Source organism: Trachinotus anak, unplaced genomic scaffold, assembly GCF_046630095.1.
Source record: "Trachinotus anak isolate AG129_WGS33_773 ecotype Australia unplaced genomic scaffold, CSIRO_AGI_Tana_v1 ptg000019l, whole genome shotgun sequence".
Classification (NCBI taxonomy): domain Eukaryota; kingdom Metazoa; phylum Chordata; class Actinopteri; order Carangiformes; family Carangidae; genus Trachinotus; species Trachinotus anak.
In genome coordinates, this window is record NW_027273870.1 from 6,699,330 (window position 1) to 6,714,287 (window position 14,958).

General features: G+C 43.9%; 1 protein-coding gene across 4 annotated transcripts; it reads left to right on the plus strand.

Annotated features, from left to right (window-relative positions):
* The first annotated feature begins 1,228 nt into the window (after nucleotides 1-1,228).
* Nucleotides 1,229-11,478, plus strand: nfil3-5 (nuclear factor, interleukin 3 regulated, member 5). Of its 4 annotated transcripts, none has more exons than XM_071504426.1 (2): nucleotides 1,229-1,661; nucleotides 7,390-11,478. In XM_071504426.1, exon 2 carries the CDS (start codon nucleotides 7,940-7,942, stop codon nucleotides 9,818-9,820), a length of 1,881 nt encoding a protein of 626 aa, XP_071360527.1. In that variant the 5' UTR covers nucleotides 1,229-1,661; nucleotides 7,390-7,939; the 3' UTR covers nucleotides 9,821-11,478. The 4 variants fall into 4 exon arrangements, with proteins under 4 accessions (XP_071360527.1, XP_071360528.1, XP_071360525.1 ...); XM_071504427.1 differs by lacking the exon at nucleotides 1,229-1,661 and adding an exon at nucleotides 1,687-2,040; XM_071504424.1 differs by lacking the exon at nucleotides 1,229-1,661 and adding an exon at nucleotides 2,065-3,471.
* The last annotated feature ends 3,480 nt before the right edge of the window (nucleotides 11,479-14,958 follow it).

Genomic DNA, 14,958 nt, shown 5'->3' on the forward strand with positions numbered 1-14,958 from the left:
TTCCCACACACATAGGCTGAAAAAGAGGCACAGCCTTATAATCCATTTACACATCAATTTTAGCCAGAAATCCAAAATCATGCTGATAGTGACATTTATACAGCAGCCACATCATGGATTTTAATAAAGCACAAGAGTAGATGGGTTGTTGCTTGTGCTTTCATAAAGAAATCCTGATATTTACTAATGTAGAGTGTAACAGTATTATGGTCTAACATATAGTATATATAAAATTTATAAACACTATCACGGCCCAGATTGTACCATCAAGTAGTGGTGAAAGACGTATTTAGATCTCTTAAAAAATAGTGTTCAAGTTAATTGTATTTAAATAGCCCAGTATCACAAATTACACATTCGCTTTAAGGGGCTTTACAGGCTGTACAGCCTCTGTCCTTAGACCTGCTATTACAGGTAAAAGTCCTGCATTAACAGTCCTACTGCAGTTAAAGTACAAAAGGGTTATCAACAAATATCAAAAGTAAAAGTACTCATTAAGCAGCCGAATGCCCTTTATCATGGTACTATTATAACTTTTGTATAACCCCTGTATGCAAGCAACAATTTAACGCTGTTGCTAGTCAAGGTGGATCTATTTTTAACTGCTTTATATACTGTTACACAAGTCAGTCTGTAATAATAAATCATATTTTCATCTAACAGTGGAATACAATCATAACCTGCAATTTGAGCAGAGAGAGGAGAAAAGAGAGTTAAAAATAAAAAAGAGATTTTCACTTACATCATATATCAGTTATCAACTGTGTTTCTATAATTGGCCTGAGCAGCTATTTGTACAGCCCATATTATGATGTAATACGCCTGTGTAATCAGGTAAAAGTGTGGAAGAAACGAACCAAAACATCCATATCTCGCTTTTATGACACACACACACACACACACACACCACAAAGTTTTGTTGGGCCATGAGGTTACTAAACTATGGTCCTGGGACCCATCAGAGGTCCTTACCTGTCATTATCAGAATTAACTTTATCTTTGCTCCAAGTGTCACCAGGAGGAAATATATACTAAGGACTAATGAGAGAATATCTAACAGTGTCTCTGCGCTAAGACAGCTGAGGGACATGCTGTTACATGCTATTATTGGACGTCTCAGTATAACATGGTGTCCGTGTAAACGCATCCGTGCCCCCGTTATAAACTTCCCCGCTATCGTAAAAGAGTTGGCATTACAACACGGGGGAAAGGTGGGAATATAGGTGCAGGGGTGGAGAGGAGAGAGAGAGGTTTATAACACAGAGAGAGAGAGAGAGAGGGAGAGAGACAGAGGACAAAAACGTGACTGGGCAGCCTAAGAGCTGTTATGCAACCGCTGACCTACTAACACATATTTCTAGAAAGGAAGCCGGAGAAACTGGAGCAGTGTCCGGCCGCACACAACACACAGGCAGCCCGAGCCAAGAGCCCGAAACAGCATCCACCCGACCCACTGACTCCACCGCAACTGACCGGGGCACCGACAGCAAAAGGAGAGCAAAGTTTCTCTCTCTCTCTCTCTCTCTTCTCCGTTTTGAAGGGAGGTTTCTTCTAAAGGGAAAAAGGAAAGGAGGAAACGGGAGCGAGACAGCTTTTGTGTCGGGGAAGCCTGAATCTTTCCCCCCCTCCTCCTCCTCCTCCTCCTCCAGGACATGGGAAAGGTATGTTTGACTGAGCTGCCTTGCGCCCTTTGTCTTTGTCTGTCTGCGTCTCTGTGATATTTCTTTATTTATTCGGCGCGGTTGAACAGGAGATTCAGCCGTCAGAGAGGGAGAGAGACATGAGGACATGATGCTCATGGCCGGTTATTGTTCACATGGCGACTCTCGGCTCTGCCGGCGTGCCTCCGTGACTTTGAGACGTTTGCGGCTGTTTTTTGTCACATGAAACACGGCGCTGGCGGGGACAGAAGAAAATGCTACTTTGTCGCCAGTTTTTGTCTCCGTTTTTCTTGCTTTGTTGTTGACAGGAAGCATGTAGCCAGGCTGGGGGAGCAGTAGGTGACCGTACTCCACATTACGTGCTCAATGTCAAGGCGAGGTAATCTCCCTCATGGTGGTGTTTTCCAGGGAATGGGGGCAGCTGCTGTTACTCGGGATGTGTTGTCTGGTTAATGCAGACACACGGGGTGCTGCGTTAGCCCCTGCACATGTTATACTTCTGTTTGTATGTGCATGTTGTTGTTTTTCATTAGATGATTTTATTTGCATAGATATTAATGAATTTCTTTGACCGTCCACCTGATGCAAACATTAGACTGAATTCAAGCATGGCTTCTTTTAGGATACTAATTCATGTAAAGGGTATTGTTTATGGCACTTAAAGAAAAAAAAAAAAGTTCATGTAAAAGTGGAGATTATAGATACATTTAGTAAAGTTTATATCTTATCTATACTGATAGATATCCTATTCACAGAGTATTACAGAGATACTACAGGAGAAAAATGTGCAATGTAACAGTAACATACTATAAACTGAATGAACTAAAAAAAAGTCATGCTTATGTTACCATTAAATCTTCTTTCCTGCAGACGTGAAGAACATTTGCTACTGCTTTTGGGTGACATCACTATCATATAATAAATGTTTCAGTTCAAAGGAGAAAACTAGCACAAAATGTCTGATGTCTGCTCAGACTGAGTCACTGGGTGATTCTTTTTTACTCTTGAGGTGTGTTAAGTAAAGCACAAAGCTTTGCTTTGAGGGAGTTGGAGGGTATGACATAACCAGCGCACAGCAGGGAGAAGCAATAAACAGCAGCTCTCTCCTGGGACAGAGAGGCCTGTAATTGATTCCCGTTCACACCCTGTGCTTTCTTCTCATCATTCATACCCATATTAACATTCATCATTATTTTTAAAGCAGATAGACATTTAGCAAGTTGGCACAGGGGAAATTGTATTTTAGAAATGCCTTCATCAGTGATGTAACACAGCTGCACAACGTCTGCGAGCTATTTTTAACTTGCTCAGTCTTTCTCCTCCAAGAGCAAACAGGATAGAAAAAGCTAAGCAAGGCTGAACCAGATGTAACAATCTTTGCTGTTTGGTACAAAACTCGTCTCCCAAGATCCCAGTGAGGTCTTGGCGTGACTTTGTTGTGAAATCAGAATAACAAGTGAACATTCAGGATGTGATGCAATGCATGGAAACCCCTGTCTGGCGAAGACAGGCAGAGTTCTGGTGAGCCTGTATCCGCCTGCTGCCAGCTGGTCTGTTTTCAGAGCCGTCTGCATTGCTCTGTCCCAGCCAGCGCTCTGAATATAGGTCAGACCTGTAACTGGGTGAGGAGGCACATGAGGTATACGGGGCAAGTCTTTGGACTACTTTGAGCGCTCTGTCTGTTGTTCTGAAGAGTAGTTGAAAAAAAAGTTGAGCTGTTTGTCCCAATTTTCTTTCTTTAGAGACTATGAATCAAAATATTTGTGGATTTTTTTTCTCTTGGTGATTTTACTTTGTGAATCTGCTGACTGTAAGTACCTTAAAAACTTTTGACTTGTTAGCAGAGATGGGAACATATTGCAGGAAATCTGATTTAACAGAAAAAGATAAAGGTCACATGCTACTAAGTACGATTCAAATAATCTCTAAAGAGCAAGTATGTGATTTCATACTGATTTGTAAATTTCAAAATAAGGTCATGCTTATTTATTAGATTCACTCCGTAACAAATTTGTAACTTTCTTTAAAAAAGGTGCTTTTATCTGTTTATTCAGTCACTTATCACTGGTACAAGTTGAAGTGTGTCTGGTCACGTATTACTCTGAGGAAGTGTTAAATGGCACACAGTCATATAGGTCTCACTAACTGACCTGGAAGGTCTGGATTCTTGTCTCCTAGTTTTGTTTCTTGACACAAAACCACGGGGCAGGATTGAGGCTCCTAGCAGGGGCCCCTCCACGTGTGTGGTGTTGGATCACTTAGAGGAAGGAGGAAGGGGGGGGGGGTGCCATGTATTTTACTCACACTCGCCTCAGAGGAGGTCAGAGGTGAAGCATTCCTCCCTGAGCGGCAAGTGCCTGGGAACTACTTCTTAGCTAGACTTTTCCTCAGCCAGAAATACACTGAAACACACTGCTTCCAGTAGCTGCAGCCAGTCCTCCTTTTTTTAATGGGCAATTAGCCTCTGCCCAGAGAGCCAATTGCACAATGTAACTATCTCTTTTCTAGCTTCGTTTTTTGCTTTTATTCAGGGAACAACATTCACAGAGGGGATAGGAAAAGGGGAGATTTCTGGCTTTCATGGCCGCTAACCTGTAGCGCCTGCTGCGCTGTAATCTGCATGTGTTATACAAGCTTTGCTCTGCAACAAGAGAAATTCAGATCACGTACGTTACGAGTACCGACAGCAGCCCCTCCCCATGCAGTCCTGAGAGAGAGCCTGTTATGTGTGAATTTGGCCGCAGAGATGGGTGTGTGCTCTGACGTCAATGCCATCTCCCTATCGCTCTCTATCTCTCTCTATCGTTTTTTATCTGCTACTGATGCATATTGTTATGTGCTGCATAAGGCGTTGCAGGGTTTCTAGAGCGAAGAGGAATTAATGTTGAAAATCACCGGGTCTTTCATAATCCGATTTTTGGGCAGATGGCGTATGCAAGTTTGTTTCTTTTATTCCTCCTGCTGCAGTTTCTGTAAAATTCCTCTCATTTCCACCAACTGAATTCCTACCGTCACCCCATCGCTCCTCTGCTTCCTCCCTCCCTCACCTCTTTCTGTCGCTCTATTTTTAGAGTGCACTCTAATACTCTCTTTCCCTCTCCTGCCCTCCCTCCCATGCAGTCCTACTGACCTATTTTATGGCGCACCGTCAAAGACAGGAGGAGTGTTTACTGCTTAGCGTCGTTTCTAGGTCAGTGGGACAGCGCAGACGTATGCGTGCTTCCTTCCCTGCCCGCCTTTGTTTCACGCCACCCCCCCACCCCCCCCACCCTCCACCCCACCCCCCCCGCAAGTCTTTATGAAAATTATTCAGGGTTGGGGAGAGATGGGGGCTGACCCTACATTTTTCCACATCTGTTGGTGGTTGAGTCCAAGTCTGTTCACTGTAGCATTTCTTCAGTTCTTCACGAAAAGGAAACAAAAGACGGACAAAATCCTGCATTGCCACTTACAGGAAAATCCATTGTGACGAATAGCCGGCCGCATATCTAGACTAAACCCCTGAGTTACAACATCACAGGCATAGGTAAATAAATGGTTAATTATTCTGAGCTGTAATCAAGTTGTTCCAAGGTCACAATGTGGGGTTAGTTTTGAATGAGAGATTATGCAACAGGGTCATTGACTTTGGGGGGAAGGAGAGAAATGCAGTAACCAGTCTGGGGAAGATGTTTACTAGATTAAATAGCTGTGTGGCATTGACTCTGTGGTGTGAAGTAAGTGGTTTGTTATGTGGGAACAATACGCCGCAGCGCAGTCAAGGAAGGTCGATGTGAGTCAGTTTTGTTCCACCGTAGCACTTTTGTTCTACTCTGTTTGGGAAGTGAGCGTCTTTTTTTGCACTCTTTACATCATTATGGTTTAAATAACGGGAACAGTCGGAGGAGATTTTTTTGTTCGGGTCTGCTTTCTCTGCTTGTGTCATGTCTGGTCTCAGTTTCAAGGCCTCATTATACAGAGGAAACATAAGACAAACGGTAGCATGAATTGGGACCAGGGGCTGTTTGTTTTTCCCTCAGCAACACTCCAAAATTCCCTTATATCTTTCCAGGCCTGACTTTATCTTTGCATACCAGATTTTGAACTTTTGAGCTTTCAAAATTGTGATTGTAAGTCACATTCCTTGCCCTACATGACGTCAACGAGGACTGACAGCAGTCGCAGCTGTAACACAATCTGTCCCTTAAACTGATGCACAGTTTACTATAGCAATACCAACATTTGCTGTTTTTGAGGTACATAGTCAGAAAGTTGCCGGAGATATCCTCAGGGTTCCAGTCATTGCTGCTTTAATAGCATAATACAATTCCTTAACATAATTCCTGCAACAATATGTTACTTGCACACTTGTTCTTCTTATTTGCATTTAAGTAACAAAGGTTTGAAAGCCCGATCAAAAGTTGCTTGACATTTGAAAATGACTGAACTGGACTGAGGTGAGACTGTAAGGATTCAGCGTCCATTTAACTGAGTGTGTTTCACCAACTCAAGTCTCCAGTGCCTTAAAAAATAAATGAATAAGCAAATAATAGAGACGTCAGGGAAACACAAGACCAGTAAAAGCATTTGCAATGATAGAAGTTCATATTTGTTCTCCTTTTAATTCCAGCGTTGAGAATGAAAAGTGACACCAGAGGAGTCACTGTTACCCACAGGCACAGTGACCTAGATTATTGCATTCCCTGTGTGAGTGTGTCATAAAAAGATGTTTTCATGTTTGTAATGGACTCCGGGGCTCAGTGTAATGATGTGTTATTAATTACTGCATATCAACTGTGTAATGCTGTGCAGTGAGAGAAGCAGAGGAATCAGGTCTAAAACAAGAGCAGATCTAGTTATTACATAATGCTGGACCGCCATCAACATCCGCCCCATGCTGCATCGGGTATTGTTAACTTTATGGCGCAAGATGTGTCGTGTGAGCAAAGCTTCCTGCAGAGCTATGTTGACACAACATAAGGAAGTTCAGCAGCTTGTGGTGTTGTGTAATTTCAGACAGTATGACAGCTACCAGAGACATTACAGCAGTGATGGAGATCTCCCCTTCCCCCACAGAAACGCACACACACAGCCTAACACAGATGTATGTCCAGATATGTCAGTAACTGTAATCACTCCCATAAGGCTATTTCAGCCAATCCTCAATGAGTGTGATGAGTTTCAATTTGGCCCAGTGTTCATGAAATAAAATATAGAAGCAGAGGTTGTGATTACGAACTGTTTGTTTCATCATAAACCGTATTATAACTACAGTAATATGTCATAGGGGAGATAATACACCATATGTATCTGCCTCTACTCCTTCCCTCCCTCAGCCCTCTATCTGTCAGTCTCTGCATAGCTGGCACCAGGTCAGCCTGCCTCAGTCCTTGTTATGTGACTATGACGGTGCCTCAGTCTTACACAAGAGTTCTGCAGTAGCAGCAGCAGCAGCAGCCCTGTGTACTCGAGTGTGCTGCTACTCAGGCTCTGCATCCACCCTCGTTTTCTCTGTGAAGTCAAGGAAACAAAGACAAGAAAGACAAACATTTTGTAACTCTGAGGGTTATGTAATTATTATTATCTGCGCAGGATGAATTGTGATAAACAGACAGCGTACTGATCTCAAGCCTTAGAGGTTACACTGAAGGGATCATACATACCACAATGAACAGCAGTGGTTTTACAGCTAATCTAACTCTCTCCCTCTCCCCCTCTCCCTCTTTCTCTCCCTCTCTCCATAAACCAGGTAGTGGTCAGCAAACAGCAGCACTGAAGCAAGATCCTCAGGGAGCCCGGAAGTAGACGGACTGACCTACATCCTGTGTAAGACACTGAGAGACGCAGAGCAGCAGCCTGACAGGCATCACAGCTCTGCTGAAGATTGAGGAAGACGCAGATAAGCTCAAAATCACCTCCAGCGAGACTCCAGAAACTGCTTTGAACAATTGACTAGAAGACTCTTTGCTCAAAATACAAACTACTTTCTTTTTTTAGGTTCCTTGTTCACAACACGAGTTCAATGTCTGAGGTTTTTGTGGAGTTCCACCTCTTTTTAATCTTCCTGGCTAATTTGGACACTTGAACATTTTGATCTTGAATAACACATAATAGAAATCAATGAGGCTATCCCTTCAAGGAGCACAAATACCTCATCCAGAAATATTTGCTGACCCTGCGACATAGGTCACACTTCTTAGTAAAAAGAAGAAGGCTCATATAGTTCTACATCTTTTCCCTTCCCCCCTTTGCCCTTTGCCCTTTGCTAGAGTCAAACTCTGGCCCCCAGCTGGGAAAAAATGGAAAGTATCAGTCTACACTTCCAATCAACCAGCAACAAGAATACCATGGAGGTAGAAACTTTTTCTCCCTACAGTGGGAGCATCCCATCCCCTGCTTCTGAAGGTGGAGCAAGGATCAGCCGCCAGGCTAAAGGTAGCAAGCCGACTATGACTTCCCGTCGCAAGCGAGAGTTTATTTCTGATGAGAAGAAAGATGCTTCCTATTGGGAAAAACGGAGGAAGAACAATGAAGCAGCCAAGCGCTCAAGAGAAAAGCGCCGCCTCAATGACATGGTGCTAGAGAACCGGGTCATGGCCCTGAATGAGGAGAACGTTCGTCTAAAGACAGAACTCCTTCAGCTCAAGCTGCGCTTTGGCCTCATTAGCACAGCCTCTTACATGGAGAAAAGTCAGCAGATCTCCAACAGTGCTGCAAGTGCCAACACTGGTAGCAATGGTAGCAGCACCAACGGCACCCCAAACAGTAACGCCTACCTCTCGAGCAGTGGTTACTCAAGTGCATCGCAGGTGATGCTGAATTCGGACTCATCTGAAACTGAGCAGTCGAGCCGTGGTGAGCGCCACACCTCGCTCCACAAGTACTCTCCGCGGGGCTCTGTCTCTGACATGTCTGACGGCTCTTCCCGGGACAGCCCAGAGCCCATGGGCTACAACATAAAGAGTGAGCCCTCAAGCATGGAGATGTCCAGGCTGGAAAGCAACGGGATTCCCGATGGGATCGCTAATGGGATACCAAATGGAATGCCAACTGGGGCTTATCATGGCAGCCACACTGCTCTGGTTTCTCCTCACCAGCAGAGCACCCCATTGGCTGAAAGTGCCATGGACTACCAGCACCACCAACAGCAGCAGCAGCAGTGCCACATGGAGGCCTCCAGCCCTGCTCCTCAGGCCACCTCTGCACAGAGGAGCGTCATCTTGTACCGCTCCAGCAGTGGCTGCTACCCCATGGAGAGCCAGAGGTCAGAGGACCAGCAGTCCCAGCAGAGCAGACCGCCGCAACATGGCCAGCACACCTCAACCTCCAAGTTCTCCGACTGCTCAGTGACCATCACAGAGGTCGCTGAGAAGCTAGAGAGGACGAAGACCTTGGACTCGCCTCAGTATGAGTACACCAATGATCATGCTGAGTCAGCAGTGGAGCTGCAGCAAAAGTACAATCCCAATGCCCAAGAGCAGCATGACAACCATCATCATTACAGCTACCAGGATCAGGAGAACAGTCTTCAGCACGCAGAAAGCCACCAGAACCCCTTTGCCCCTGATCTGATCCACAACACTGAGGAGGGAAAGTCCTCCTTCACACAGCACAACGGCTACCTCAACACACTGGACGAAGAGCCCCCAGTGCTCACATACGAGGGAGGCCCCCAAGCTGATGGTTTCTATCAGGAGAACTCCTCCGTTAAAGACACTTCCTCCAGTGATGGGGACCCTCGTAGCTCTGATAAGGAGGGCTCCACAGATGACGAGTCCCCCTCCTCGTCCTCCTCAGACATCAGCAGCTATCACCAGAAGGCGGCGGGAGCTGTTGGTTCGCACGGAGAGTACCAAGCTGAGGTCAAAGCTACTGCCTTGCCTCACAAGCTCCGCCTCAAGTACAGAGCACTGTCCAATGGGGGAGGAGGAACGCAAGTAGAGGGCCATGTTAGCACCTCCATGTCCCCTTCTCCCACCTTGCCGCAGCACCCTTACTTAGCTCTGCCCAGCAACCCTCACAGCTCCCAGACCAACGGGGAGAGCAAAGAGGTGGAGAATGAGACTGAGTATGCAGAGGAGGTCAAGTCTCAGGTGAATGAGAGGGCGGAGTCTAAGAAGGAGGGAGGGAAAAAGGGATCCGGTGGTGGGAGGGGTGGGCGTAATAAGAGGCGAGATTAAGGACAAATAGGAGCAGCTTGAGCATCTTCCTATCACCTCTTTGTTGTCTACAGCAGATAGACAACTAAAACTATGACTCACATCACCACCTTACAAGACAGAAAAGAAGTCAGTGATCTGTGTGAGGTGTGGTTAGGATGTGACTTCAACATCAAGTTTCACTGTGTCACCTGTTCCCCTTCCCCTTACTCTCTCCTACCTCCCACCTATTCCTCCAATTCAAACAATACATCACTTAATGAGGGAGGGGACAGAATGAAACTCTGCAGAGCTGGAGTCTGGGAAATTTCCCTTGTGGAAAATTCAAACATTTAATCAAATATTCATATTGTAAACTGCCTTGGTGGCTGGCCAGCGTTTATTGTGGCATTATGGGAACATTCCTTTGACCAAAGATACACATCCTTCCTTTAGCATCTCCCTTTTTTGGCAAAGAGTTACATTCGTCCTCCCTCTGAACACATCTGTACCATTTGAACTTCTCATCATCTGCACACAAATCCTCTTCACTTCTGAAGCACTTAGATTGTATATTACTGTGACATATAAATTTGCATATATGGAATATATATTTTAAGAAGAAAAATGTGGCAAAAAACAACAAAAAATAAAACAGTGGGACGGGGAAGTTGTAGACTTAAAAGTGATCAGTTTGTTCTCGTTGAGACACCTTGTACAGTCCCTCTTTGTCCTCTTTGTCTAGAAAATGCCTCAAAGATGCTCTTTTAACTTAAAGTGTGAGCCACAACTTGTAAAAAAAAAAAAAAAGAAAAGAAAAAAAAAAGAAAGACAGAAAGGTACACTTTTTTCAGACTCAGCTTGGGCTCCTAGTTCAGGTGATCCAAGCTCTTTGACACTTAAAGCTGTCAAAAAAAAAAGTTAAGGCCAGTTTTTCTCCTGTCAATCAAGGCTATGCAGTCACACAGTGCTGTTGGCAAAACCTGACAAGCACAAGGCGAGCCTTGTTTGCCAGCTGTTCAACAAAAATCAATACATCTTCATTTTTCCAGACAAAAATATTGTCTGTCTAATAAATGAAATGGCTCTTCAGTCGCAACCAGCAAAGCTGCTCTCTCTTCATAAGGTGCCTCTTTATTGTGTTGTCCCTCGTCCCCACATTGGCCGATGTCTTAAGGATCCCACTCACCTCTGCACTGAGTTGTTTTAGCTACAGTAGCTGCAGTAGATCATACAGTCTTTACAAGTTTAACTGTTTCACTTCCTGGTGCCTGCCTCTGGTCACTATGTATAAATGTAAAGTTGTCTCTCTTATCTCTTGTATACTGCTGTTATTATTTTATTATTATTTTAATAATAATGTTATTTTCTATTATATTCTGTTATTATTTTTGGCTATTATTATGTGTATTTTTCTGTCATCATGTTGTGTCATTTTGCTCTATGCTCTTCCTGGTTGTGCTGTGTATTTACCCTTGCTGCCCTTTGCCCCAGTTACCATTTGTACTACGTGTTACTGTATAACCTTTGTTGTTTGCCGAAAGGCTTTCCGAAATGGAAAAAAAATTGAATAAGGCTTGTCCAGAAGTGATTATGTAATACTATACTTCACGTGGATATGCAAAATGGTTACAAAAAACACTCATTTTTGATTGTGAAAGAGTCAAAATGGGGAAAAAAATAAAAGGTTGTTGAATTTCTCTTTGTCTCTTTTCAACTTTTTGAGTCACTCTTATGAAATGTCTTCAGAACTAAAACACACACACACACACACACTCTCATCCAGACCAGCCTTTTTCTAGCAGAAGACCCAGTAGCTGATTCACAGCTCGCAGACAGCGACATCCCAGTCTGCCAGTATACAGCTCAGTGTGAGCCGACACAGTCAGGAAAACTTCACTGGTTCACCGCGTCATGCCTACTGCCCACAGGCAGAGATTCTCTGAAACTAAATCACAACAATACACAGACTGTGTGGTGCAGCAGAACAGGAGGGAATCTGTTGTCTAGTTTTAACCTCAGCCTGAATATTCATGTCATATATTTAGACCAACAGTCACAAAATACACACCACTCCAGTGTAAACAACAAAGTACACCTCACATTTTACAAACAGCCTGTCCTCTCACAAGAGTCTATTCAGTGAATATGAAACTTTATTTAACTCTCAAGGCTGAGTAGTTAACTCCAATTCAAGGGGATTATTTAATAAAAATCTAAGAGTGCATTTTAGCTTTGACTTCGACAGCACAAGATGACAAACATAACAAATTTGGTTACTTTTACAGTAACTCACAGCCTTACAACCAGATATAAAGTAGTGTTACATCAGAAAAATAGTTCCATATATTTTGCTCTCTGTTTCTGGTGTAGTCCAGAATTGCTCAACGCCATGACCCAATGTGTCTTAGTTGAAGAAATGTGCAATGAAAAATCACAGAATGAGCGCAACAAGCAAAAACAAGTTACGCAACTGTCTTGGGAGAAAACTGCGTCAGACTGTAAAGTGAGGCAGCCTCCGTCTGACCCTGCCGTTAATGGAACAATAGCTGATGGGAACAGAAAGTTGGCATTGGCAGAGTGGGCCACTGACAAGGGTTATATAAGAGCCATTGCAGCGAGGAGAGCCTCAGATACAGAGGTGTTGCAATTTCAGGGAAACACCCAAGTTTCTGGAAAATCTCAGGAGCAGGAGCTCCGGACTGAAAATGTCAACAAGTAAGGGCGAATCAATCAAACCACTTGTGGACGTGCTTTCATCCTCAGAGTTTATCACCAGTGTGCATCATGCTGTTCAGTTTTCTGACGCAAATTAAATGCATCCGCAGCACTTTTAGCGCACGACAAGGTTTATTCTTGCATCTCTCGCAATAGATAGAGGAAGGATGTAGGTGTGAGCAAGCAGCTGACCACACATAGACCTGCTGCTTTTTGTCAGTAATGTGCAACTCTAATGTGTTTTCACTTCTGCACTCTGTGCCACCCACCAGCCAGCTATAACAAGGTGACATTCCTGAGAAAACCGCAGTGCTTTGTAGTGCAGTATCCGTTCCTCATATTCCCTCCTATACCCCCCCCCTCCTCTCTCTCCCTCCCTCCTCTCAGTATCTCTTGTTTTCTCTCTCACTCATTCCCTTCTTTTTTTTTTCCCAACCCATGTTTGAGCTGTAAATGCTGCTTTGTATTGCGTGGAGGCTTGTGAAAATGGGCCAGGAGAGTAAAAGTAGGTCAGTGAGGAGGGATAGGAGAGGATGGAGGAGAGGGAGAGGGACGGGAGGGGGTGAGGAGAGGAGGGGGTTATACAGAGTGGTAGGGAGCGAGAGAGAAAACAGAGGAAGGAGGGAGGGAGGGTTACGTCACATGCCTCCACAGTGTAAAGTTGAGCAAACTACCCAGGAAGAAGCTCTCTCCTGTTGCTGCATGAGGGAGCAGGTCAGTGGTGCACGCACGCACACACACACACACACACACAGGTTACACTAATGTATCAGTTTTCCACTGCATCAAGTTGATATTTAGAAAGAAAATTACACACAGACTGATTAATTCCTCGGAGCTAATTGGCTTATATATTGGAAAGCTCTGTGACATTTCTATCTGATTATAGATCTTCGTGGGTTTCTGTATAATTCAGTGAGCTCTTGTCAAACGCGGAAGCTGTTTCTGATAATGTTATTTGACTTAGTTTGACCTCATTTGGATTGTTGTCAATATTTGCCCGTTCACCATTTAAATCCACCTGTCTCTCATGTGTATGCACGGCAGCGGAGCTATGCCTCAGGATGGTGACTTCCTATGCAGAAGTTAATGAAGGCTGGTAGGTCATAGCAAAGAGAGTGTGTGTGTGTGTGTGTGAGAGAGAGAGAGACAGAGAGGGAGGGGTGTTGGCCCTGCGCTGCCTGCGGTGATCAACAACCCGAGCTGGTTATGTAACTGGGATGCTGCAGTATGTAGGTCAGCAGCACAGGGAGAGCCAGGGATGGGGTAAGGAGTGCGCGTGTGTTAAACTCTGTGTTGGTGTATATGTGTGTGTTCACGCCTCTGAAGTTTAGACGTGAGTCATTTTAGCTGGTCATCCTCACACAGAGGATGTGCAATTTATGTCAAGTTGGGCACATGTCAGATACCATTACTCACTGCAGAAATCTTTGCTGAGAGAGCTGAAATTTACAAGCTGAGAGGAGGAAATCATCAGAAACTCAATGCTGCAGAAACTCATTGTGCAATGGAACTAAACTGACCTGGCTTTAAATTTAGAAAATTAATTTAGCATGTCTGTTGGTATGTTTGTTTTTCACAACCAGTCCTCATAAAGTTTGAATCATAATGTTCTGATATAAAAAAAATTTAAAAAGACTTAAAAAAGACTTCAAAAGAATTCATATCAGTCATGACAGAAACTTGTTGTGCTTGGAAAATTGAAAAGCAATCAAAATAATGCTCATCATGATGAAAATAATCTGGTATTATCCTAATATTATACACAGAGGGGACACTGAGAGGTTCTATAATTAAAGAATAAATCACTCAGGAATGCAGTTAATCAATTATTAAACACTTTGCAGCATGACCGGATATGGTGCTGATCAAGAGCTTCAGCGTCCCACAGTGTGATTTATTAGAGCTATTCATAAACTTCAGTCATCTGATGATGATTCTAATAATTTATATATAATGTGTATAATAAATATGTGTTGTTGTGAAAACCACCGTCTGAATCTCTCCTGACTGAATTTGCAATTTCAAGATTTTAAGATTTTTGCATTTAGGCATTTCTAGATATTGTGTTTTTATATTTCATTTCGATATTAGTCCTCATGACAATTTGTCCTCAAGTAAAACCAAACCAAGCCAAACATTCCTGCGATGGCAGGAAGCCTGAGAGAGAGAACATAGTGTGAGGGGGGGAAACGACATCTTCTGTTGGACATGCTTGGCTGGCTGTGGTTCAGCAGAGAGTTATGTTGCCTGTCATGATCCGTTCAATCCCTGCTGCCTCTGCCCTCCACAGCACTGTAAAATAGGTCAGGGAATGTATGTGTATGAGTGTTACGTATGTGTGTACAACTAAGATTTGAGAACTGCCGACTTCAGTGGCACACCACAATACACACACACACACACACACACACACGCACGCACACACACACATACACGCACACACACACACACACACACAC